The following is a 26,479-nucleotide window of genomic DNA, read 5'->3' as shown; positions in this document are numbered from 1 at the left end:
GACTCAGGCTGTGCATGGATTAAAAAATGCTGGCTTATGACGTAGGTCAGCGGCAGCAAACGATGATGCGCTTTTAGACGTTCAGCTTTTCACGAGCTGCGTATAGCAAAAGCAATCAACTTTGGCCGTTTTCTAGCCTTGCTTGATGCATACAATACAAGCCAAAGGGTAAATTAGCAGCTAGCGCCGTTTGAATCCAATGCATGCAGTTGGCTGGAGTATCTCATTGGCTCAAATGTCTCATCTCAAATGACCTTGAATTCTGCTGACAAATAAGAAAGCTCACACAGCTAGCTAACAGCAACAACCCTACTGCAGCTGGTCAGTCAAATGTTGACACGGCACAGCACATTATTTTTGCTTGTTTGACGCTTTCCATTCAGGTCTATCCACATCTGAAAGCTGTCGAGCTGGGCTAAAAACACGGTTGTTGCAGCATGAGCATGACTAGTTACTCTTATTCATTTAACCAGCGAGTCGTCAGTCAGTGTTTCAGCAGACGGCCATTTCGGTTGTGATTCTCCTACTTGTGTTCAGACAATTTGCCTTCTATTATTCAATCTTTTTTCCATCTTATTTTGCATTCTTCTTCTTCATATTCATTTCGTCAAATAATAATTTAAACTTTTATACCGTAAAATTTAACCATTTACTCTGCCAGTCTGTTATAAAACCTTGACTCGTATTCAGATTTTCCGCTGCTTAATTTCATTTGACTTTTAGCGTTCATTCTGAATATATTATAGCAGAATAATATGATCATGGTTATTTACGTGTATATTCATTTTGTTTTTGCATGAATTTCATTTTCACTTGCACAATTTCAATAGCGTTTTAATTTACCAATTAATTAATAAATGAATGAAATATTTTAGTTTTACAGTGTCGAATACTGATAAATGGATAGAGCGCAAGATGAAAAACGTTTTACATCAGAAAACATCTGGTGCGGCCAGTTAACAATGCAGTCATGTTCAGTTTCTGAAGAAAGATCAGTTTCATCATCCCAAGTAGCCAACATGGACGTTGTGGAAAGTCTACGCCCATCAAATAGACAACATGAAGCAAGTCGCTTGTCAGCGACGCAAATTTCAGATATCCAAGTTGGTCGTCGTTTCAAATCTTTCTTAGAATTTGAACGAGCATTTAATGCTTGGAAATCCAAGTATTTTCACCCTTTACGAGTAGTCGGCTCAGAAACTTTACGCTCAGTAGACACCGGCATTGATCCAGTTTGCAGATACCGGTACATCATCTACCAATGCGTGCACTACGGTGAACCACGTTTTGGAGGTAAATTATTGATTTCTTACTTTTATTATCAAAGAATATTTTAAAAACAGAACATTATTTAATATTCACTCTGGTTTTATTAAATGCAGTATAATTTTCCATACATACGAAGAGAAGTGAGAGATAGAACAAAGCAAAACAAGGAACAATAATTTGTTAAATTAGAGTTGATCTAGTAAACAAATAACACTTCAAGCTATAAGTGACAGAGCTTCGTAAAACGTTTGGCACAAAAATGTAAAAATTTATAACAGCACTTCCAAATAATAACAGGGAATACAATATAACTAGAAAAATCCAAGTGACAGCCATGCAAATGTTAAGGCTTATGAAATGAGTTTTCTTTTTAGATCGTCCTCAAAACCGAAAGAAATATTATTTATCTTCCGGCTGCAAGGCAATGTTGCGACTCACTTACAGTTGGGACGAGCATGCTTTACGCATAGCTACTTTGCATGATGAACATTCAGGTCATTCTGTGTCGGCAGAGGCTTATAAAAAATTTGCTGAAAAATGTAGGCGTCACAGAAGACAAAATCTTGCAAACACGCCTTGGAGTTTCAGTCCACCGTTGCCTTCAACTGTCTTTGCCAACAGTCAGACTTTAGAATCGATTTCAAATCGCAATGTTGGTCCATTTTCTGATCAAGATAATCGCTCAGCAACAGCTGAAATTGCGACTGATAAATCAGTATCCGTTGTAAATGATAAACAAGCAAATAAAGAAAAAGTGGAACCATCGACCACACCACGAACAGACGAGGAACGCTTCCAAATGATTCACGTTGTTTTGCAAAACTTATGCGATCATTTGTTGGAAACTGAAGATGCTCGATTCGATGAAAAGCTTGCTCAACTTACTTATATTCATTCTCAATGGCAATCGGCAAATGTGTGAAAGCGTCCATCATCTCAAACTTTCTTTACTACCATAAAAAATCTACACCATAAGCAATATTACTTACCAAAAGTTTTTTTTTCTTAAAAATTACAGTTTATGTTTAATTATCTTTACATATGAACATTATAGAATAGCTATTTGTTATGGAGAAACTGTTTTCTAACCGCTTCTAACTATTTTGGCATTACAAATTTAGAAATTATTTGGAAAGAAATGGAAATGAACAGGCTTTGTTTTGCTTTTTCATCAAATGATTAAATTTTAATAATAAGCAGCGTCGATTGTGTTCAAAAAAATTCAAAAAATTATAAGCAGCCAAATTAAATTGCAAATTATTGCTACAATTTAATCACTTTTAAAGAGAAAGCTTCTGAAAAGGCTTTGAAAAAAATTTTTTTAATTTTTTTACCGGTAAGGCGTTCAGCAAATGTCGAATTTCTGCAAATACTTACCTCTTCTGCTCATACAGTCGTCGATGCTATATAATCCTATGCAATTGCCTGAAAGCTGAAAGGAATAATATTACAGACCATCTACTGATTCGCATGCTAAATATTTATCCCATATTTTTTATTTGTTTTATTGAGTGTATAATAGTCAAAATCATTGCCAGAAGTAAATGGACTGTCCGGCGCATTTTTTTAAAAAACATTGTGACTATAGTATTTACTTCATGCATTACGCATTTACTCAGATTTTGCATTATTTTTACGCTGCATGTTGCTAGCTGAAAGCATTTTGCATTCTGCACTTAGAGACGTTTCTGGACTAGTTGCGCAATGTAGGTCAAGATAGAAATGTAGCAATGTCGCGGGATATCTTTGACGTAAACAAACCTCCCGTTCGCAGCGTCTCTTTTCTCTTTACCCGAATGTTTTTATCTTTTTCATCTTAGCATTAGTAGCGGTTATTTAGTCTCTCAGTTTGGTTAAGTCATTGTCACTACTGTTATGGTGTGAAATCTCATAAGCGGAAACAACTTTGCATTGAACCTGCAAAGCCACAGCATACATACACACTAGGGTCTAAAAATAAAATCTATCGTTTTGGAGGTTTTGAAATCTGTGAATGTTGAGGGCTGAGTGAATGTTAATATAGGCCGCGGTTCCACTTGTTATCTTTGATCTCTGCTGATTCACGGAGATTTTTAGTAATAATAAATTTAGCATTTTTTGAAATGATAATTTTCTTTTCAAATATAATCGAATTAAATAAAACTCTAAGCAGGCAAAGCACTTTATTTAAAAAAGTCTTTCATTTCAACTTGAAGTTTGCAAAATGAAATTTATTACAGTATGTGCTATGGTTTTTGAGGGATGATCAAGTATCCAGTTCAGACCAAATTTTCACCGCGTTTTCTTACTGGCCTTTGAACGCGCTATTTCATTTAACGTTCATGCCGTTATTTTACTGGTTTTCCCGAACTGGACCAAACTGAATCGTTTAGCAAGGATAAAGATGAGAGACAAGTGCTAATGAGAATTATCTTGTAAAATGCAGAAATGAATTTTGGTTCAGTTCAGTCCGAACTGTATACTTTATTTAACTGACAGAACGTTATTTATATAATATATAGGCAAAGTATTATTATATTCTCCATATTTTAGGTTTTTTAATTTGATTTTCATCAGTTGAAAATTTTTATTTAATAAATTCTGAAAAGAAAAGTACGTTCTCTCACTGTTACAGTACTATAGTTTGTACATGAAAATCATTATTTACTGTAATGGACATTTGTTTAATATTGCGATATGTATCTAATTTGTGGTATTTCTTTTGGCATAAATTTGATTATTGTGTTGAAATTTTATTCTTTTATTTGAATTTAATCATTTTTAAAATAAACCATGAAATTCAACGCTTGAGCATTCAAAAAATTTCTCGCAGTCCATTTATCATTGTTAGTTGTTGTTGTTCAAGTTTTAATCCAATGAGAAGTTGCCAGTTTTTACTGATTGTCATTTTCAGTGTTTTTTTCTGCGAATATGTATTTTAAATGATAAATTACAACCGCAGTGATGTTATTGCGCAGTAGTTGTATTCCAACACGTTGAATATGTTTGTATTCCATTTCAATGTTTATTGCTACGACAGATTATTTGTAATAGGAAGTAATTTTTAATGTTTGTATTTTTTGAATGTTTTAATTCAAAATTAAATTGTTTTTTTGCACAGTTTGTTTGAAATTTATGAAAATTTGATCGCTTAAATTGTGTAGAAATTGAATCGACAATTGGTTTAAAAGTGATTTTTCTGGGATTATATGTGATTGTAGATTTGAAATGGTATTTTTCACGTGCAATGGTTGCGGTGAATCGGTGAAAAAGGTGCAAGTAGTGAGGCACCGGATGCGCTGCCGTCGCAGCTATGTGGTTTCTTGCATGGACTGCGGGCGGGATTTCCAAGGCGAAGAATACAATACGCACAAGAAGTGCATCTCGGAAGAGGCCAAATATTCCGGAGGCACAATTGAGAACAAAGAAACCAAAGGTGAACTGAAACAGCAGAGCTGGATTGAAAACGTCCAATGCGCCATTGATTCTGTGAAGTCGTCAAATTTCAAACTTCGTCAGTTGCTTGAAACTTTGAAAAGTTACAATAACATCCCAAGGAAGCAGGTGAAATTTGAAAATTTCATCAAGAATTCGTTGCGCGTACGAGATGTCAAATTGATCAAAGATGCTTGGAAAGCGATCTCTGATACTCAACTGTCGTCTGCAGACAATGGACAGAATTGCACAAATATTACTGAAAGCAATGGTTCTAAATTTGATGAACAATCGAAGAATATTAATAAGAAGAATGAAATAATTGCCGATTCATCAAATCACAAAAGAAAATCAGAAGATCATCATCTTGATATTGAGATTGATGATAATGATGGGGCGAATAAAGTGCAAAAATTGAACAACGGCGAACAAGAAGAGTGGGATACGATCGTGGGAAAGCCGAAGTGCAAGTCAGTGATAAAGAAAATTTTGATGGGACAGTTGAACAAGGAGATGAAGTTGAAAAAATTGTACAAAGCTGCACTTTTGGCTTTGTCTGATCGTTATTTGGGTAAATATACCGAAGAACAGTTGATACGGTTCATCGCAAAGACTATTACGAAAAGTTCAAAATTTATGGTCGACGGTAAAGTTGTCAAATTTGTTGAGTGATGATGTTGTTGCTTCTTTATTTGAAATTTGTTCATTCATTCAGAGAAATGATACCGAAGATGAATAAAAATTATCACGAGAGTAATTTTCATTTGTTTCATTTTTTAAAAAATAATACAATACTCTATATATTTTTTCAATTTTTGTTTTATAATTTAAAACTTAAATCTTTCTTCTTTTTGCAAACAAATTTCTACATTGCATGTTCAATTTAAAAAAAAAGTTATTCGAGCAATTACTTTTATTTGAAACGAATTTTCCTCTTCATTGTGTAAATTTTATTATTTTATATATCAAGCGGAATTATTTTCGAGATGTTTTTATGTTTCATTTATTTATTATTTATCAATGGAAAATGATAATCAAAGTAAAAATGAATTCCATTTCCTTAATCAGAAGACATCAGGAAAAGTTTTTTTTGCAAGGCATAATAAAAGTAAAAAATCACTGCTTTACTTGGTATGGTGGTAAAAATGGGTGATCATCAACTTTTCAATCGTTCCATAACAGCTGACAGTCGAGGGCGACGATTGATATCCGGCTCAAGCATGAACTTTAACAAATCGTGAACAGTTTTCGAATAGCTTCAAGAAGAAATAAAATTAAATTAAATTAACTTTCAATCAATAATTGATTAATTGTTTTTCTTTTCTTTGAATAATTAATTATTTGTCAGTTTGATAACACAAAAAGCATAATATAAAATAAATTAAATACAAACAAACAAGTTGTATACCAATAAAAGTGTAAAACTTGATATTAAAATTAATTGATCAGTTGAGTTCATTGAATAGAAAACAAAGCTAGTTACGGTGATTTAGGCGGAATGCGATAATTGGCGGACAGTACGGCTAACATCAGGCTGTCGCCTTTGTCGAACGTGTACTCGAAAGGCGATTCCCAAAAACACAACGCGTACAACAAACATCCCAGTGACTGGAGATGAGAAAATTATTATTATTATTATTATGAAAAATAATCATAATTTGAAATATGAAAAAAAACATACCCAAATGTCGGATCTTTCGTCGAGCTTGTCGCCGACATTGGGCGCGAACAATTCAGGGGCTCGGTAAAACATTGAACAATGCTCCGCGGCGTAGTCCTGAAGCTGACGTGCCCGGCATTCGTTGACTACAGTGAACTCGGCCAACCTGGCCGAACCCAAATCCATCAATACTGCCGAATCGTCATCATTCAAAAGAACATTTGCCGGTCTGAGATCTCTTTAATAAAATATTTTTTTGAGTAATTCGTATTCATATATATAATTATTAAATTGATGATATAAAAACTGCAAAACCTGTGCGCGTAGGGTTGCGGTTTCAAGCTGTGCAACGCGTTCAAGCCGTTGCATATGTCGTTGAACAAACTGAGGAGTCGAGTTTCGGCCATAAAATCTCCGGATATTTTACGCCAATCCAATTCATCTTGAATCGTACCCCTCTACAACATTTGGAATTCAATATTAACAAACCAAATAGATGAAATCTTTTTTTATTCCATCAAATTATTATAATGTGGGGCGTGGTTGGTTTTCATTAAAAAAAAAATTTCTACCTTATAATATGGTAGAAGGATGTTGATTTCGACCATCTTATCACACTGCAATTCACCTTGGCCCCGAATTGCCGCTTCGTATGCTGCGGCCGGACCGATGGCAAAATCTTCACAAGAGATCACGTTCGGACAACGGTCGAACAATTCGTAAAGTTTCACCTCGTTTTCCACGTTCCGCTGTTCAACAGCATCGTGACAAAGAATCCTCTTCATCGCGTACAACTTTCCCGTACTCCTCTCCTGCACCAAGTAAACAAAACTGAAAGCTCTACAACAAAACAAACAAACAAACAAATAAATAAATAAATAAAATATTGCATGCATATGAATTTTTGTTACCCTTCGCCGAGTCGTTTTCGAATTCGAAATACACGTTCGTTGAAAGTGACCAATTCAGCATTGTTCATGCATCGAAACATGTCCAGCCAAACGCAATTCATTCTCACCTATTTCCTTCCCACTGCTCTATCGTTGTTGCTGTTGTTGTACTTTTCTTCTTTGCTACAATTTATTATATACATATTTTAAAAGAAATCTCCAAACTAACAAAATTATTATAACGATAAATTTTGTCAAATTTAAATCATACATCAATACAATCAGAGCACATAAAGTACAAAATTGCAACCAAACAGAAGTTTGTAATACGTGCCAATTGATCTGGCAGGATGCACAAAAAGTATACTATAGTTAGCTCAAAAAAACAACAATCAAGTCTCATTTTCTGCTGTCAGCATGCAACAAAAAAATAAACAACTGTCAACACACTGTGAAAACTGCATTTCTGCGCTATTTTTGCAGTTGCAATAAATAAAGAAATATTATTCAAATTGAAGGAAATTATATAATAGAGTTTAAGATTGTTCAAACAGAATTTCTACTAAATATACAAATAAACTTGTTTGACAATATCAAATAATGCATAACTTTTATTCAGCTACTATGTGATTGATCACATATGAAGAATAATCAATCATCCATATTTGAAACATCAAACACAGCCAATAACTAACTGTGCACAACAATTTACAATATTTAAATTTAACCAAACCCCATCGAACAGTTTGTTATCATATTATAAAAATAAAAATTAAATGTATTTATTATATGCTCATGTGCTTGATAAACATTCAATGGTGCATAAATTTATTTTTCTTGAGGGGCAATTTGTGAACTGATAATTATAGTTAGAAAAGAATTCAATTTGTAAAGTTTGAAAAGTTGAAAAACTTGCCCACTTGAAGAGTTGAAAGAAAAATTGAAAAAATTCAACTTTCAACTATTTTTGTTAACAAAAAAAATTTAACGAATAAAAAGAATTTGAATCAATCGTGATGAAATCGGTTATTTCAATCCGTATCGATTGGAAAAGCAAAAAAACACTAATAAAAAAATTGTTTTTTTTTAATGAATAAAATATTTCAAACGTACCGGGTCAAAAGAGGACGATTGACTTAAAATGCAAATTGCCCTCTCGATTCGCTGGCTACTTGCAATTAATTTCCAACCTAAATATCAAATTAATTGCTCAAAATCTATAAAATAGAAATACTGAAAACAATCTGTAAATAAATAGAAATAAAAAGACAATTTCTGCTACAAAATAGCAAATTCAAAACAAAACAAACGCTTCAAAAACATATTGAAAAGTTGTTGAACTTTATTATCATTATTTTCTTCTTTCTGTATTTCTCAGAAATAGCAACATAAAAAAAGTATATTCATATGATGTCGAAATACTAATTAATATTCAAATTTTACTAAATGACAAGGCAGTGGATGAAAAATATTGAAAATTAACCTAATAATAAATAAAGCTTGCTCGTCGGTTGGTCGTTCAAAGTTCGCCTGCGTGTTGCACGGTGTTGTGAGACGTTGCCGGTGTGCGCAAAGTCTGCTGCTGCTGCTGCTGCTGCTGTTGCTGTCCAACAGTGCCAGTGTTCTCGGTGTCGCTGATGTAGCCTTCTTCGCCAAAATAATGCACCGGATATACAAGCAACGGCTCGGCGGTGTAAGCTTTCAAATCGCGTCGCTCGAAGCGCGACATCCACCTCATCTCCGGATGTCGGTTGAACATCATCGGCAAGTATTCGTCGACCGGCACCAGCTGCTTCAACGGCTCCGCCTTCACCAATTTCTCAGCACCGCTTGAGATGAAGAAAAAAAACCAACAATTATTCAAATTCAAGTCAAAACAACAACAGATTCTGAAAACGGACGCGAAAGTTGCATGTAGAAGAATGGAAATTTGAAAAACCAGCAACAACCGCAATCGTTGCTATTTTTGTGATGTAATAGAAGCTGGTCTTGGAAAATATTTCGCTTCAACGAAAAACTGAATTCACAAAAACCCCCACCCAAACCACTTCGTGCAAAGCTTTCCGTGATAAAATATTTACATAATTCGAAAAAAACTGATAAACAACTACTGTTAAGCTTTCAAAAATTATATGCACTTCAAAATAAGAATCAAACATACAGCTTCTTCTTTCTCTTTTCCATTGCCTTCAGCTGCATTATTACTTATATTCCAGATGAAATAAGCACAAGGAAATTTATCGAACAAAAAAACAACAACAAATAATTCGTAATACCAAATATAAAAAAACACTGTATGAAATTCAATTGAAATAAGTAAAATTATTATACCTGTCTTTCATAAAATATTACAATTTTCAATCTAACAATCAATAATAAAACTACCGCTCAGATTTAAGAAATCAACGAAAAAATCAAAACAATAAAACATAAGTCATGATAAAATCAACCCATGATACCAGATGGATGTCGTGAAAAACTGAAATAAATAAATTCCCTCATTTAAATTTATAAATTAGATTACAATTTCCACCGTCAACACATTCAAAATTGGGCAAAAATTACCTTCTGGACAGGGCATAAGCTAGTGTCCAGTACGAATATCCGACGTGGGATACGAACGAACAATTCTCCACCAGTGGACCATCTTGGTCAGGATTGAGCCGTTTTCTTCCCAAATAGACCAGATCCCAGTCGGGGACGTTGGCGTCGAGTTCGGCCATGACCACGCCCACTTGACGCCGAAAAGACCTGGTAAAGCGCAGATCGTCTTCGAATATCACCGCCCGCCGGTAGCCGCGGTCGAGCATGTCGCGCCAGACGTTGTAATGGCTGAGGAAGCAGCCCACTTCGCCCAAAGTCATCGGTCGCTTGTGGTACGGATCCCGGTAGTCGGGCATCTGCTTGACGCCGATCGCGTTCAAGTCGGCCGGCTCCAGCATACGACCGTCCACCGCCTCGACCAAACGCACCTCCAGACCCAGCACCGCGAAACAGGCCAGCATCCGCAGGCGTCGGTCAGGTCGGCGAAGAAGGTTGATCAAGTAGAGCTCGTCGAAGTGCATCTTGTCCACCGGCCCCGGCACCGGCTGCTCGGTCGCCTCCAGCAGTGGAGTTGTGGTCAATCCCGGTGGACCATTGTGCAACGATTCGAGCACCAAAAATTGCAAATTGTCCAACTCGTCCGCCAAACTCGCGTCCACATCCAACGGTGGCAACAGCACACCGTACCGGTGACGGTTGCTGACGTGCATGCGCAAGCCGGCCTGACGAACCGACGCCGCCAGCAGCAGCATATCGTCCAACGGACCGTTGTACGGTTCGACCAGTCGGTCCGGCTCCAAGGCCAGCTTGTCGGTAGCCTGCCAGCGCAAGTCGATCAACACGGCCGAATTGACCATGGGCACGGCAAAACAGCCGACCGACTGTCTGGTCAGCAGACGATCGTAATCGTCGGTACGTTTGTAATAGCCTGTGTCGGTGGTGGAGGCCCAGAAGTTCGAATAGGCACCGACGGAGGTGAGCATCGGCGCCACAATTGGCTTGGACTCGGCGATCAACAGTCGCACCGCGTTTGGGTCGGTGAACAGCACGTCGCTGTCCAAAAACAACAAATAATCCGCCCAAACACGTCGACCCTTGTCCAAAGCGTACTGCTTCCAACGGATCACCTCCCGATAACGATCTTCGGTCCAGTCGAACCAGCTGCGTTCGCCGGCATAACCGATGGGATCGTCGTCGTGGGAAAATTCCACCGAATGATAGCTGCGATTCACTCGACCAAGCCAGCGGTCCAACATCTCCGCCGAATCATCCACGCTGTGATCGAGCCGTATAAACAGCTGGATCCGGTGTTTGGGATAATCCAACGCGTCCAACGTACCCAAAAAGTAAGGCAAAACGTGCGCTTTGTTTCGAACCAAAACGCTAATCAACAACGTCGGTTCCAACAGCTCGTCCAACGCCCCAATCCACTGGACACAAACCAACACCACCAACCAAAGCACACTGCCCATTTTTCGGTCCAAATCCTTGCCGACAAACTTCACCACTTCGGGCTGTGCTGCTGCTGCTGCTTATTTCTCCTTGTGCTCTTCTCTTCTCTTCTTCACCTTTGTGATCGCTTTTTCACATTTAACCAATCACTCACCGTCAACAATTAAACAAAAACTTGAACAATAAATACAACAATCACCACTAGAAACATATTTTTTTTCGTTCAATGTAATATGCAAATCATCAACAAACAATAAAAACGCTACAGAGAGCGTATTTCTCGCACAGAAAAAAACGAATAAATAAATAAATCAATGACAAAATTAAATATTCCACGCTCCATTCTTTTATTAATTCACCCAATTTGAATTTTTGCGAAACACTATGGAAACAAATCAAGTAATCAAATCCATGCACGCACGCTGCTAACACAACGCGGTTCGGCTTTTCCAAAGTCATTTGCACAACAAATGCAAATAAACACGTGATCTTCATCTGCTTTCTCACCGTTCAATTTTACAGCAGTAACATCTTCCAAACCACCATCATCAAATAGAAATTAGCTTCGAAACACAAACTGCCAAATTTTACAAGCAGTCAAAAACTGATCTTCCATTAAAATGATCATCTTAAATAATTATCAATGTCCTCTTCTCAAACAACGTCATAATATAATTTGAAAAATAAAATACAAACGTACCACCCGTTGATTTCTTCATGTTACTAATGATGACTTCCAAAATTTGACCAAGTCGACATTATCAATGGAATTCTTACTTTCCAATACCTCTATCTACACCCAAGCAACGTGCATCCAGCACACCAGCAGGTAGATTAATACAACAAGTGTACACAGCAAACAATATCAATTCTGCCAATTTGTTATGAGCAATAATAATTAAAAAAAATTGAATACCCGTATTTGACGACAAAAATGTTTCATAAGACAAATAATATTTTTTATAAAGTTTACCGTGTAAACTACAAAAAAAACTTCGGAGAAGCGGCAAAAATGCAGTGCTTTTAAAAGCATATAAACAAAAGGCTCCTTGGTGTTTAAAGATGAATTATTATAAAGGAAATTTACATATACATGTATATTCTCCGAAGACGTGACGGAAATAAATTAAACAAGAGTTTAAAAAATGCAAAAGTATATATTAAAAATCACGGCACGCTGTGTGAAATTATTATAATCCTCTCAAGCCAAATATGAATAGGAATCTTTCGCATTGTCATCTCGTTTGATGTACTCTTTTTCAATCAGCTGATCAATAACTTTCTAAAAATAAATTTAATCATTGCCATCCCCTATTTATAAAATCAAATTTTAAATCTACTGTTTTTGTTCAGAATGAAATTTTAAAAACCTCAAACAAATCAAATACAAAAAAGAACTGAAATTAAATAATTTAAATTACCAATTATAAAGATTTTATATTAACATAATACAAACAACAACAGATTTTCAATAGATTGTAATCAAATTCATTACTGACCTTAATCATCTGTATTCGAGGAGTAAAGCGAGAAGACAGCTGCGAAATAACTTCAGAGATTAACTGATTGTGATTCAACGCTTTCCTCATTTTCATAGTGCGCACAATACATGCCTGTAAAATAAAAAACCAATCATTCTCGCATAAATTGAACAAATTTTCCAATCAAGCAATTTTTCAAAAAAATCGATTATTACAATAAGCATAGCCATACAATAATCGTCAACGTTTTTCCATTTTTAAAATAAAAAATTCACTACCAATTTTATTACCTTTGCTTATTTATTACTTGTGCACAGAGTGAAAACAAAACTATTATGCTTTTTTAAAATAAACAAAAAAGCAAAACATTTCGATACTTCAAAAAATACTTGCGTGCATGTAAAAATAAAAAAAATAAAAAATAAATACTTTTTAATAACAATGAGAACTGATTTGAGTAGATCTGAATTGAATAAAACTACCTTTCTCATCTCACAGTCTGCTTGCTACTGCAAATACATTACAACAGATAAAAGTAAAAAAAACAATATAATAAAATATGATTTAAAATTAAATAAACTGCATTTAATCGAAATGTAGAGTATACGTGTGGGTCTGTGTAAAATCTGCTCATTTTACCTGTATCAAAAGTCTGCGATCTTCGTCAACATTCTTTTCCACAGTTTCATGCTCTTGACTGATTTCCGCTTTCAAAGAAACTTTCGTCAAATCAACCCGAACTTTGCGACTATAAAAAATAATTAATTAAAAATATGCACAAATTTATCAATATGAAAAAAAACAAACCTGCGAAAATCGCCGAGAAAAATGACAGAATCAAATCCCAGTGCATCTTCTCCGTCATCATTAGAGTCTTTGACATCGATGACACTGTCGCCAATTTTGGCTCCAAGAATTTTGAACTTGATCAACTGCCAAATCACTTGTTGCAATAAATCCTAAACATATATTTTTTTTCTTTCGGTAAATTAAAATTCAAAATTCATTTTTCTCCGCATAAAATTCCGCAAAAACTAAACAACAAAAAATTATTATTACCAATCGAATGTTGGTTGCTTCGAATAATTGCAACAACATACACTTGGGGCTGTAATTAAACTGTTCCAATACTGCTGCTTGATAAGCCGAAGTCTGGAAAATAAATAAATAAATAAAAGCAACATAATCAACAGAAGTTGTTGCTGCTGCATCATGCTAAATTACCAACAAGGTATAGTTGCGATCATAACAATGAGCAGCCATTTCCACCCTAGAACAATTGAACAACCAGGACAGCTTTCTACCGGTATACGTTTCTGAATAATAATTCATAAATGCTTGTTTGCTTTTCTCCAACTGAAATGAACAATTCAAATGAACCAATTAATAAATAAAGTTCAAGAGAAAAAAAATTAATTAAAAATTAACAACCTACCGGAGCCGGTATGTTAAAATTGAAAGAAGCCTGAAATGGCCAAGCACCACTGCTCAGTACCATTACGTTAGTTTGAACTATATAAAAAAGTAAAATTAAAAAAAAACAGTTGCGTCAACATATCCTAAATACCTCCTTCAATTTTGCATTTTGCTTCATATTCGTGAAATCTGTCAGTGATACTTTTACTCACAGCAATATCTGTGAACATCCTCTGCAATTTCGACGTATACTCAAAACCACAAGCTTCCTATTAAATATTATTAATTTATCAAATATATATACACAGTAAAATTGAGCAGAGTTTCAAATAAATAACAATTATTTATAATACAATTCAAACCTTCAACTTTGAAATCATGCTCGCTTCCGTATCTTCACTGGCTGACAACTGATTCACTAGACGCTTTGCAAACAGTCGAATGTAAAACTTTTGAAAAATATCTTTATCTTCAATAAATTTGAAAACAACCATCTACAAAAATTTTGAACACAACAAAATAAGATATGTACATGTTTATATGAAATAAATAAATATATATATTTCTCTCTATGTGTGTAGATAGAAAAATATACAAAAGAAAGGCTTGCTCACCACTTTGTTTAGCAAACTTTCCACTTCAGCTTCTTCTGGATTTTTTGGACTCTTTTTCAGCAAAATATCGCAATATCTGGCTAACAATTCAGGCGATTTGGAACTGCAATTTGCCTTTTTCGTAATTTTATTGTCATTGATAAATTTTGAACAAGCCTGCAAATTTTGCATTTCTTAAAAATTATATTCAAAATGCCAAGAAACAACTCACCTTGTCCAATGCAGTGACAAATCCATAATCGCCGCGAAATGCATCTGTGACGAGAATATGAAATTTTTCATACACTTCCAAAATAGCAGTAACGTAAGTTTTCGGATCCTGAAAAGACAAACAGAGCAGCACGTTCTGTGAAAATTCAAGCAAAACTGAGAGCAGCAATATGCAAAAAACTGCATGATTATTTTTCTTTCATTATTGCTTTAATTTATTTTATATTCCGAGGTGTGAAAATAACTTTTTTCTAAAAACAACTTTAAAATTGCATAAGAAACTGTAGTAAAAGTAAGAGTTAAAAACAGATCTTACTGTAATAGCAAATTCGCCAATGTTTTCCAAAGCTGACTTCCCATGAGAAAGTATGTGGGCACCGAGGGATTTTTTAATTTCTACCAATCCATTATCAACTCTCAGACAAAGATCATACATACGCTTCAGATCTACCACAGCAAGACAATATATATACAGATACCGTTTGTTCGCGTACAAAAGCTGAAATTGTTCTACCTTCAGTTTTTTCCGTTTTTAACAATTTCTTAAATTCAGCCTGGAATACATCCAAACGTTGTTCCACAAAAATGTCCACCAACAAATTTGACAACGGTTTCAATGTCACCTTGTTCAAGTAAACAGTGCAAAGTTTGTTCTCCTCTTGCATCCTTGTCTCTACCTGAAAAAATACAAATTTCACATTCAGACGTCAAATATTAAAAAAAAAAATAGATATTTCGAAAGCAAATCAAAATTACTCGTTTCATGTATTCAGAAAAAGTATTTTCTCGAATAAACGTTTCCGATTCGATAGTGTAAAAAGCTCTTGTCTGCATTAAGAATGGTTCTTCGAAATATTTTTTATAAATCATTAATGACTGATCAACGGTGTCATCTTCGAGGGATCGGTTCGACTGTTTTCTACAGCTGCTCAACTCAACTGCAATAAATAAACAAATAAATAAATAAAAATATGGGTGTAAAATATTAAAAAACCGATAAACAAAATATTCTCAAAGTGCAAATGATGAATGCGTCGCCTACCGAAAGAATTGACAACGCCGCTCACTAAATCCATGTTGCACATCTCACCATGGCGCAGGCATTCAACCGCTTTCAACAAAGCCTTCGTCAATGAATCACTGAGAATTTCAAAAAAGACCTTCTTCCAAATACGCAAAGCCAGCTGAAAATAAAATGCAATGCACAAAATTGATTGAAAAAATTCAAAATTTTCAAAAAAAAATACCTGATAAATTTCCACAATTGTATCATTGCCTTCATCATTGATGCGTCGTATCCAATGGCGATTCAAATATGCGCACAAACCATTGACAATTTTCGAAGAAAATCGGTAATTTTCCCACTGCGTACAATAATATACCAGCAACGATTCATCGTGCAGTGAAGCAGCATTCTATGATAACAAAAATTCCAATATAATAAATTACAAAAAAAAACAAATTATACTTAATTAATTAAACAATTTGTTTAATAAAATAATTACATTTCGTCCAATTTATGTAGATAAAAACTGGAAAAAAAGTTCGGTATGAGATTTTAAATTTCTAAATGCTTTAAATATGAAAAATAAAATTGCATGGAAATACAATTCATTCACTTTCTTGTAGTAAAAATCAAACTGAAATCAACGTCAACACTGCATTACATTTCAAGATATGATAAAAACATTAACATAATTTTGTTTTTTTAACTAAAAATAAAGATATAAATCATTTATAAACTCTCGATCAGTTTATAATATTTACTCGAAGAGATAAGTCGCTTTTCGTGAATGCATACCTTGTGAAGATCTGCTACAAAAGAATGCAAGTAAGTTGCAATTCTGCTGTACAGTTCGTGACCACTGAATTCATTCGGAGTAGCATTGGTAGTAATATTAGCATCAGCATTAATGTTAGTGGCTGGTGAATGCGCAGAAATTACACGACCTCTCTGTGCTGAATGGCAACTGCCATTCACTGCAGTGGAAGAGTTGCTTGAGTGAACGGAATTTGATTGGATGGCAGTGCTGTATGTATAAACGTGACTGAAACAACCATGCATAAGCACAACCAATGGTGGAATCATTTCAGGAGAAAAAAAAACATACGTATAAATATTCATATATCGTTGAAAGCACATCGAAGTACGGCTGTATATTTGCTCCATTCCATCTTTCAAATCAGCCCAAAGAATGTCAATATTTGTTGCACTACCAGGTAAGATGGTATTCGAATACCCGACCATGTTTTCCAGTAAAAAAATCAAGGCTATGATAATTTTACAAATGTTAATATAAAATTTTCAAAACACTGCCAATCAAATGAAGACGTGACAATTACGTGGAAGTTGAAATTTTATAAAAACACTCAACTGATTAATTATTCGAAATATTCATATAAAAAAATTAAATTACATTTCACAGTAAATATATTTTTTAAAAGTTACCGTTAACATCATATTATTACATTTCTTAACGTTCATTTACGGTTAAAATACTCTTTATTTTTTCTCATAATCGAATCATATTGTCTGGAAAAGTACTATTCATTAAAGAAACAGATGTTTTTAACAATTAGCAATAGCAATCATCACAAACTACTGCTAATAAGACAAACACTGCCGATTCACAACAGGCAACATCATAAAATCCAGCAATGAAAACATTACTGAAATGAAAATTTTCACTGTAAATTGTAGAAACCTCGTTTTAATATCGCGTTGCTTACGATAATAATTGGCAAGTTTTATTTCCGGTTTCAGTTCTTCGTGTAAAAATTAATTGAATATCTGAATACTTTTTCTGATTCAAACCTAACTTTAAACCAGGTTAGCTAGCTAACAATGTCATGTACTAAATAATGAAATGAGAACAACAACTAATTACAATAACAATTTCGTACGCATCATCGAAAATGTTCAATATTTTCTTCTTTTCAATGTACTTCATTAGAAAGTCTAAATAATAACAGCAAAATGTGTAAAATAAATCAGGATAAACTTCAAGGCTTAAGTTTCTCTCATTTAACGGGAAGGAAAATATATCACGAACAATTTGAACGCAACATTACATACGCATTTGAAATATGTCAAATTGTAAACATCGCAAAAGCGCCAATACATTTATTAGAAGCACTCTCATGAAATTCTAATCAAATAAACTTATCAGCTGAACATTAAAATAAATGGTTTTCTCATCATTAATCTGACTTTACTATAATAATATAGATAATTAAAAAATAACGTATCCTACCGTAGTACAACAAATCAGTCTTTTAAAATAAAATCATGCATTTCAATAATAAAAATTAAAGTTTTGGACATTCATCGAAATACACTGAAAGCAAACTGACGTTAACAAACAAAACTGCCATTTATTATATTAACCAGGAAACAATTAATTGGCAGCATTTTAGATTTTACTATAGCACTTTCAACACTTCAAAAGTATTAAATAATGCATTTGAAATGTATGACAAGTTAATTAATATTACAAATCGATTAAAATTACATATAACAAACTAATTGAAAACAATATAATAATAATTCAGCTGTCAAGAAACTACTTAAAGCAAGAAGTGGCATGTTATAATGCAAATTAATTGAACATCGATGAAACAACTAACTAAACAAGATAAAGAATTAAATTTATTATTAAAAAGTATTACATACAAGATAATTTTCATTCAAAAATGCACCGCCTTGGCATCCGGAAACAAATGCAATAACGTTCAACAGTACGATAATTATCAATAAAAAAAATTAAGTGTAAACTGTGAAATACATAGAAACCTATTTCAAAACATTATCTTAAACATCTAAAATGCTTATTATTAGATTTTTTAAAATAAAAAATTTTTTATTCAATAAGTTATATAAGAACAGAAGATTTTCATGCTTTAATACCATTGTTAACGTTGTAAATGTCTTAAATGCGGATACTGTCTCGACGTTAAGAACCTGCGTGTCGGGATTGAATACGGTAGCGTACGGTGGTGAAGGAGGTGGAGAGCTGGTTTGCCTGTATTGAGGGTTGTCGTTATTTGAAGATTGTCTTCGGTGTGTTTTTAATTGTGTGTGTTCTGTTGAGTCATTCATGGTCTTATTATCTCTGGCTCATTATTATTCGTTTGTGAATAAACTGTGTCGACACTCGATCGAGTTTTGATTAGCAGTTATCGTGACGCAAGTCGGATTGTCGAACGCATTAGACTCTCCCGCCTTGCAATAACAAACTCAAATACAGTCCAGTAAGATCACGAACGAGTGACCTGTAGTTCCGCTCGTTACAAACGTAGTTGATTGACAACATATGCTCTAAATACGAGCTTAAATATTATGAACAATAAATTCATTTTCACAAATTATGCTTACATATTATTCATTGCTAGATTTTGACTGAATTTTAAACAAATATTAGTAACGACATCCTTACACTTTCAAATATGAAAATCAAGTTCGTATTTTGTAATTTATGCGCAAATCAGTCTTAATTATGTAAAAAATAGCATTATTTCAAGAAAACTGTTTTATTTTTTGCACAATTGTATTTTACGTTTTTTTAAATATATTTAAATTGAAAATTTTGCAATTAAAAAAATTAAGCATGAAGTGGAAAATGAACGTTTTTAACAAATTTGAATTTTATATTTTAGTTAAAATGCTAATTTCAGTGGTCTTGTATGGCATATGTGGAATAAACAGTTATTGATTTATAAGTTTAAAAATCATAATTATCATTCAGGAAATTCAGAGTTATAATTTATAGAATATCAGATCATTGTTACATAGATCTCTCATCTGTATAAAACTTATAAAAATAAAGTGGTTTGTGTTTTTGCGCGTTTGGTGTGACCGCAGTTTCAAAGATATAATTTGAGCATAGTCGTTAAAAATTCATTTTAACATACAAAAAGTAATTCATGAAAAATTGAGTACTCATTCGAATAATAAATAAAAAGCAAGCATTATTATAGATATTAATAACGAGAAGCCAAAATGATTTTGCATCTTTGCTTGTATGATTAGTTACTTTGTTCACTTAAACGTTTCTACAGTATTGCATGTCATCTCTTATTTTTCATTACTGGTATTAGATTTGCAAAAATTATTTTTCAAATGGAATTTCACTTAAACAAGATATGCCTCATAGCATTCGCGTTCTGTGCGTTGTTGGATCGCATTTTCAATGTAGTAATAATAACGGTGCTATTTTACGATTTTTCTTATACATTGGTAACTGTTCAAGTTTATTTTGTCGCTTTGATTGCTGAATTATTCCAATTAAAACTCAGAAATGACGAATCAGAAATGCAGATATTTGACGGTTCCAAAAATCGTCATTTAATTTTTTCAGCAGTTGCATTTCTCATTTCTCGTTATGTGGAAATGCATGCAATGGAAGATTCACATCTTTCAACTGTTTTTGACGGTTACTTGGATTTGATTTCGTATTTCATTTTTCGAATCTTCATATCAAATGATAATGTAATGAAAAGAAAATTACTCTACTTGTTTGCAATAATAATTGTAACTGTTATTTTTGTAATCTTTATTGATTCTGCTGCGGTTGCATACTTTTTTGTTCCTTCATTTCTTTTACGCTCATTGGCAACTGTTAGTTTCTGCTCAACTCTGCACTGGTTGCCGAAAGATGTTTGTAATTTAATCAGTGTTCGTTGTGGTGTTGTATGCAAAATTTGCATATATACTTTGTTGTGCAGTTGCATATTTGATTTGTATTTTTTTGAACACTTTCGCGCCTTGTTTTCATTTTTTCTCTTCCAACATGGTACCGTTTTCACCGTCATGTTCACTTTATCTATAACATTTGGTACAATCTACACTGCTGCATTTATCAGCATCGCTGCAGATAGACCGGCAATGGTGCTTATTATGAATTATGCAGCGAAGTTGGTTGTTTCTATTTCTGAATCAATTTTTTTTGGCCTTCACAATGAAACTAAAATCTCCTCCTTGTTGTTAATTGGCTGGTTATTCCAAGTGGCAGTTACATATCGAGGACATGCAGTAATGTAAACAGATGCTATTCCATGCAGCAGACGTGTGTTAGAAATTTGTATTATTTTTATTTTTATTCCATCATTATTACTCAGTTCCCTTTTATTGCAAAACCGTATTATTACGTTACGGCCTTATTCATGATAACAGCTACTGATTAAAAAGTTTCTGTATCAAATTTGTAGTAGTGACACAAATTTTCGTAATTTGTAAAATTTTCTTAAAGAGAATTTTTAAAGAGGCATTGTAAGGGCTGAGATGAATTTGAAGGGCTAGTAAGAACTCATCTGCGACCTATTTCTCCCAACCCCACTTCTTTTTTTGTTCACTGTTCACTAATAGGTTCCACTCGATTGAACGGTAATTGGTTAATGACTTGTGCTGTTTTATTAGCTAATTATTCTGAAAAGTGATTGGACAAATACCTTGTGCTATTTGATTTGTTACTCTGATTTAATCATTGATTGGATGATTGATGTTCATCAACATTTTTCCAAAAAATACGCTCCCGCAGTTTTCAGCTGAATTTGTTGCCTGTTCGAACTTGTCATCTAGACTGAATGTAAACTTTGGGTTATTGAATACGTTTAGATTGGATGTAAACTTCGTAAAATTAATGCAACAGATCAGCAATATAACAAACGATCTTATCTGATTTAGAATCCTCAACATTTGGTCATAATTGTAACACAACTTTGTTTACTGTACTTATCCAGTAGTTTACTGAAAAATAAATTTAATACAATTTACACAAAAATTAAAACCGCATGTATTTATTTGTAAATAAAATTGCAGATTTTTTTATTTAAATAAAACATAAGAAGAGAAGCAATAATTCTGGTGAAACATTCTGCTGAAAAGAAACCTTGGAAAGATGAAAGATAAAAAATTCTATTCCAAACATGAAACATTTTCAGAAAAGCGTGAAGCTGTTTTATTTAAAACATGGATAGGAAAACAACAATTCTGGTGAACAGGAGCAAAAGAAACATTGGAAAGATTAAATTGTTTTGCAAACCAGAAACATTTTCAGAGAACAGGCAGGTAAAATCAGAAAAGTATTTCGATGCTAATAAATTAGCAGATGCAACTCTAGTTTTAGCTGACAACTGCAGCTTTGGACGATTTGTCATTTGTTGATTTATCCATTGTATTAAAATCGCCTTTAGCTACTCATTAGAATAATTGCTGACAAATGGAAAAGCATCTCATGCATAAATCTCATATAATTGCTAAGTAAAATGTAATTTATCTGATCAGCAAAGCATCCGTTGGTTAATATTCTTTTGAACACTATTTATGCGATCGGCGAGATAAAAGCAATATAAGATAAAAGCCCTCCGGATGTTGATGCCAACAGAAAGAAAGAAATGAACGACAGCGAGCAGAAAAGCTGTTGAAGCTTCTTCATTTCACGGGGCAGTGAACATCGCATTCTTTGATGTCAGCATTTGTGTGTGATTAATTTTCTTTTGTTAGTATGAACAAAAGGCATTGACGCCACAAGAAATATCACAAGTTGATTTTCATTGTGGATAAAATGAGAAATTAAAACAAAATGTTGCAAAAGACCGTAAAATATTTTTTGTTCATTTTTCACATTAGACAACTGCTGATCAATCGCGTGCAACCTTAAAGCGTACAGACAATCATGAAAGTGTAAGCTTAATTTAAATATTGCCATCGTTCAGCTTAATCATGTTTGTACCTGATTTTACTTATTAAAGCTGGCAAGCAACATATGTAAATCGCAGGAAGCTAATAACCAACTGACTGAGGATTGTCCACAAAGGACATAATTTTCACCGCGTTTTCTTATTGATAGTTGACGATGCTATCTCATTGGTCACTGACAGCGTTATCTCATTGAACACTGTTGCTGTACTCTTAAGTCCCTGCCCCGATTGATTGTGCTTAACAATCCCAACCAGGTAGCCAATAAGAAAACGTTATGAAATGTGACTTTGATGAACCACACACAAATTACTAATCTTAAATGTTTAAATGCTTTAACAGACTGAAAGTTAATGAACTGTGGATAAAACCCATTAAAAAAATTTTTTTTACATTATTGTTTACTGTTGAGAAATTTTTTCTCTATACCTGCTTATCAATTTTTAATTCCCTATGATCAAAATATTGTTTACCGCAACAAAACAACGGTGACGCAATGTAAGCTAACACCCTTGTTTTTTCTTGACGGTGGACAATGAAATGGCAATAAAACGGTCAAAGGGTCAGCGTCCATGCTGCATACCTATCACAACCTCAGAGCTCAGTTACTGACAGCGCGGCTGTTCCAATCACCGGAGCCACATAGATTAAACGGTTGCACAAACAACAACCCATTTTAATTGGATTTTTCCTCGAAAATTTGAGCCATAAAACGCGGAATCAGGTCAACTAACATGTATAAATAAGAGTGAGGAGGGAGGAGAGAAGAGAAGCAAGAAAGTTAGCCTTCCAAACGTTTCCAACTCCTATTCAGCTATTGTATTATTCCCCGTTCTTGATTCAACTTAAAATTAAGTTGATGTGATAAATTTTAATGCTTGGCGAGAACAAAATCAAAGTTCAGGGCCGATTTTCCGGGAAACGTTTTATTCGTTCAAAACTAATATTCGCAAACAATAACGCTATCAACAGAATAAAACACACACGCACACAATACAGAGCCGTCCGATCGCACACACCAAAAATCAGGGGTCCCGCGCACCCCAACTCTTCCTCCTACGGTAGATAGCCGACGCTCAAGTTGTAGCACTCCGGCGACGTCGCCATGACGCAATCTTGCGTCATCCCAAAACGGCCCATCATAACACAGTTGAATAAAACAACATTCATTGTTTTGCATCGTTATAAATAAAAACATACAGTCCACTTACAAAAGGGATCCTCAAGTTTGAACAAAAGATTTCTTAACATTTTGGTCCTCTGAGCCGGAGTCGAACCAGCGACCTATGGATACACCAAGTGCTCAAACATCCACATCCAGCGACTCAGAAAACATGACGAACCACGAAGAGATCTCGTCCTCCATGTTCCACCTCGAAAAGATGGCTTTAGAACATGGATTGGCGCGGTTACAAGACCTCGTCACCCGAGCAGTCGACATGGATGCCATCAGAGAAGTGTCCAGAACGCTGGAACTAACAAAACAAGACTTTTTTGAATCGCGCCAAATAAAACTCAACCACATTCCTGAGGAAGAAAAGGTGAAAATTCTCTTTGAATACAGTGAACTTGCGGCGAAAATCCTGCAAGTGTAGCAACAAGCTGACGAGCTGTTCGCGTCGTCTCATGTGCCATCTTCGAGCACGACTCTCCCGCCCCCGGTGAACAACAACGAACTCAGTACACTCGGCCAATCCCAAAGTTGCCAATTTTTGATGTTGATATTTTCCAATTCAAGGCTTTCTGGGATCAATTCAATGCAGCGGTGCACTGAAGGGAAGATCTAGAACAGTGTTTCTCAAACTTTTTCAGGCTATCGCCCCCTTGAGAGACATATGTTTTTCAAACGCCCACCTAAATTATTGTCAAAAAATAATGAATTTTTAAACAGACTATTTCTTCAAATCGAGTGTTCTTTCAAAAATAATCATATAGTGGGAAAATAATTGATGTGATGGATGGGGTTGGTGCATTGCGACTAATCTGTCTACATTGGGTTCAATGTTGGTTAGGAACAGTCGTAAATCACCACGTTTGGCGATTTGCAGTTGGTTTCTTTTCTTGGTTAGAAAATCAGTTTCCACACTGAAACCACGTTCAACTAATTAGGAAGATGGGAAGGCGAGTAGGAACTTTCTTACCATTCTCCATAATCTGGGATAGAGGTCAGATATTTGTTTTTGCAACTAGAAAGAATGATATCCGTTCTTAAACTTCGGCTTTAACTCTTCATTGGTTTGTAAATCAATTAATTCCTTTTCTAATTCCATTTCGATCTCATCAGTGTTTGAAAATGGGTCTATCACCCAATTTGGAATCTTCATTTTGAGAATATCTTGAAATCTTTCTTGCATGTCCTTTTGTAGCACATCTAAATGATCACAGTAGATTTGAATGTCATCATCGTGTACTTCTTCATTTTCCCTGAGTGCAGCACGCTTGGAAATTGATAAAATTCTCCACGCTGAAGGTTGTGTTTGAACAAAGCCAGCTTTGATGTGAAGGATGAAATGACAGATCTTGTCTTTATTAGATTAAGTTCGCTTCCTTGCAGTTGTAGATTAAGTTCATTAAACTTGGAAAATAAATCAGCCATATATGCTATGTCACTTTTCCACTTCTTCAAGCTGTCTCTCAGTGAAGGGTCTTTGTTTTGAAAGAATTTCAAAATGGTGTCAAAAAGCTCATAAAAGCGACTTAAACAAGCACCTTTCGATAACCACCGGATTCCAGTGTGCATCAGCAAGCGATTGAATTCTTCGTCATTTTGTTCGCCCCACTGGCTGAATAATCTGTCATTTAAAGGAATGCTTCTGATTTTATTTATTGCCGCAATGACGTATCCCAAAGAGCAATGCAAAGCAAAGATAACTAGTAGAGATCTTGTGTAAGAACATTACACAAGTTAATTGTAGAAAATGTGGCGTTTTTCTCTGCCTTCATCAGAAAAGAAACTGTTTCACCATATACCATACTGAATAAACATTGCTTTCATTGCTCGACGTGTTATGATGAGAACTTTTTCTTCTCCCCACAAGTTCCTTGAAGTATAATATTGCAAAAAACAAATAAAAAGAAATTTCCGCGCAGTCATTCTATTCCGGTATGAAAGGGTAAAGAACAAATATCATTCTTTCTAGTGGGAGCATCAAGATGCAGATCTCTATCCCGGTTTATAGAGGAAGAATGGTAAGAAAAGTCCAACTCGCCTTCCCATCTTCCTACTTAGTTGAACGTGACTTCAGTGCGGTGACTGATTTTCAGGCTACTTAGATAAGAAGAACCAACAAGTCGCATGGACCAACAACAGCCAAATTAACTCCACATCCACAATTAATACATAATCGCTCCACGGCGATCAGGAGCGCAGTCAAGCCACCATCGCAAATATAAATATGAGCGAAGAAGATGAAGAAGACAAATTTCACATTAACCACAAAATAATTAATCAATATTCTTAAATTAGGGATGTCCTTCTTTGGTCCCACTGTTCACTTATTGGTCGTTGACCACGCTATTTTATTGGACCGTCAAATCTTTGTCGTAATGGTTTTCCTTGTCTGATTGCTCATTGATTCAAATCTTTCCGTTGTGATTAGCTGTAATATTTTTTCATTTCATTCGTTCAAATATTTCATTTTAGATTACGTAACTTTAATAGTAGTGACGTAACATAAGCAATGTGCATATTATTCATGAGCTTTATTGATTGTTTGAAAATGCGTCTTACATTGAGATTCTGTTTATGTACAGATATGATTTGTGGCGAAGCTAATGATACTGTCATGATCATCCTTTCCAAAAATAATTTTTTATCCTTATCCATCCTTTGT

The 26,479-nt window shown here is 34.5% G+C and overlaps 10 protein-coding genes across 10 annotated transcripts; 4 read left to right on the top strand and 6 right to left on the bottom strand.

The window, feature by feature from the left end:
• The first annotated feature begins 899 nt into the window (after nt 1–899).
• Nucleotides 900–2,452, top strand: Tsp_02223 (hypothetical protein). The gene is made up of 3 exons (XM_003377944.1): nt 900–1,293; nt 1,764–2,185; nt 2,324–2,452. The coding sequence occupies exons 1-3, from the start codon at nt 900–902 to the stop codon at nt 2,450–2,452; spliced, it is 945 nt and encodes a 314-aa protein (XP_003377992.1).
• A 2,024-nt stretch (nt 2,453–4,476) lies between these two features.
• Tsp_02224 (cell growth-regulating nucleolar protein) lies at nt 4,477–5,355 on the top strand. The gene has a single exon (XM_003377943.1). The coding sequence runs from the start codon at nt 4,477–4,479 to the stop codon at nt 5,353–5,355; it is 879 nt and encodes a 292-aa protein (XP_003377991.1).
• Nucleotides 5,356–5,839: 484 nt separating this feature from the next.
• Nucleotides 5,840–7,355, bottom strand: Tsp_02225 (serine/threonine-protein kinase 16). The gene is made up of 6 exons (XM_003377942.1): nt 7,255–7,355; nt 6,916–7,183; nt 6,659–6,801; nt 6,365–6,581; nt 6,167–6,291; nt 5,840–5,939 (listed from the first exon to the last, which is right to left on the bottom strand). The coding sequence occupies exons 1-6, from the start codon at nt 7,353–7,355 to the stop codon at nt 5,840–5,842; spliced, it is 954 nt and encodes a 317-aa protein (XP_003377990.1).
• Nucleotides 7,356–8,264: 909 nt separating this feature from the next.
• Tsp_02226 (glycosyltransferase 25 family member 1) lies at nt 8,265–10,238 on the bottom strand. Its single transcript, XM_003377941.1, has 7 exons — nt 9,799–10,238; nt 9,684–9,712; nt 9,395–9,525; nt 9,267–9,351; nt 8,717–9,040; nt 8,347–8,423; nt 8,265–8,297 (listed from the first exon to the last, which is right to left on the bottom strand). Exons 1-7 carry the CDS (start codon nt 10,236–10,238, stop codon nt 8,265–8,267), a joined length of 1,119 nt encoding a protein of 372 aa, XP_003377989.1.
• A 13-nt stretch (nt 10,239–10,251) lies between these two features.
• Nucleotides 10,252–11,249, bottom strand: Tsp_02227 (glycosyltransferase 25 family member). The gene is given in 2 exon segments (XM_003377940.1): nt 10,252–10,998; nt 11,010–11,249. 2 exon segments carry the CDS (start codon nt 11,247–11,249, stop codon nt 10,252–10,254), a joined length of 987 nt encoding a protein of 328 aa, XP_003377988.1.
• Nucleotides 11,250–12,430: 1,181 nt separating this feature from the next.
• Nucleotides 12,431–17,198, bottom strand: Tsp_02228 (cullin-1). Its single transcript, XM_003377939.1, is given in 19 exon segments — nt 12,431–12,511; nt 12,600–12,626; nt 12,729–12,842; nt 13,350–13,458; nt 13,518–13,669; nt 13,770–13,862; nt 13,935–14,026; nt 14,142–14,222; nt 14,278–14,395; nt 14,489–14,620; nt 14,741–14,896; nt 14,952–15,059; nt 15,385–15,449; nt 15,465–15,627; nt 15,707–15,888; nt 15,945–16,134; nt 16,198–16,365; nt 16,639–16,662; nt 16,752–17,198. The coding sequence occupies 19 exon segments, from the start codon at nt 17,196–17,198 to the stop codon at nt 12,431–12,433; spliced, it is 2,502 nt and encodes an 833-aa protein (XP_003377987.1).
• Nucleotides 17,199–17,526: 328 nt separating this feature from the next.
• Nucleotides 17,527–19,049, bottom strand: Tsp_02229 (hypothetical protein). The gene is made up of 4 exons (XM_003377938.1): nt 18,858–19,049; nt 17,832–17,895; nt 17,656–17,716; nt 17,527–17,620 (listed from the first exon to the last, which is right to left on the bottom strand). The coding sequence occupies exons 1-4, from the start codon at nt 19,047–19,049 to the stop codon at nt 17,527–17,529; spliced, it is 411 nt and encodes a 136-aa protein (XP_003377986.1).
• A 1,020-nt stretch (nt 19,050–20,069) lies between these two features.
• On the top strand, nt 20,070–20,990 carry Tsp_02230 (NADPH--cytochrome P450 reductase). Its single transcript, XM_003377937.1, has one exon. The coding sequence runs from the start codon at nt 20,070–20,072 to the stop codon at nt 20,988–20,990; it is 921 nt and encodes a 306-aa protein (XP_003377985.1).
• Nucleotides 20,991–23,932: 2,942 nt separating this feature from the next.
• Nucleotides 23,933–24,241, top strand: Tsp_02231 (hypothetical protein). Its single transcript, XM_003377936.1, has one exon. It carries the CDS (start codon nt 23,933–23,935, stop codon nt 24,239–24,241), a length of 309 nt encoding a protein of 102 aa, XP_003377984.1.
• A 591-nt stretch (nt 24,242–24,832) lies between these two features.
• On the bottom strand, nt 24,833–25,740 carry Tsp_02232 (conserved hypothetical protein). The gene is made up of 3 exons (XM_003377935.1): nt 25,631–25,740; nt 25,356–25,429; nt 24,833–25,170 (listed from the first exon to the last, which is right to left on the bottom strand). The coding sequence occupies exons 1-3, from the start codon at nt 25,738–25,740 to the stop codon at nt 24,833–24,835; spliced, it is 522 nt and encodes a 173-aa protein (XP_003377983.1).
• Nucleotides 25,741–26,479: the final 739 nt, after the last annotated feature.

Source organism: Trichinella spiralis (genome assembly GCF_000181795.1).
Source record: "Trichinella spiralis strain ISS 195 chromosome Unknown Scfld4, whole genome shotgun sequence".
Lineage (NCBI taxonomy): Eukaryota > Metazoa > Nematoda > Enoplea > Trichinellida > Trichinellidae > Trichinella > Trichinella spiralis.
This window is presented reverse-complemented; position numbering and strand designations above follow the sequence as displayed.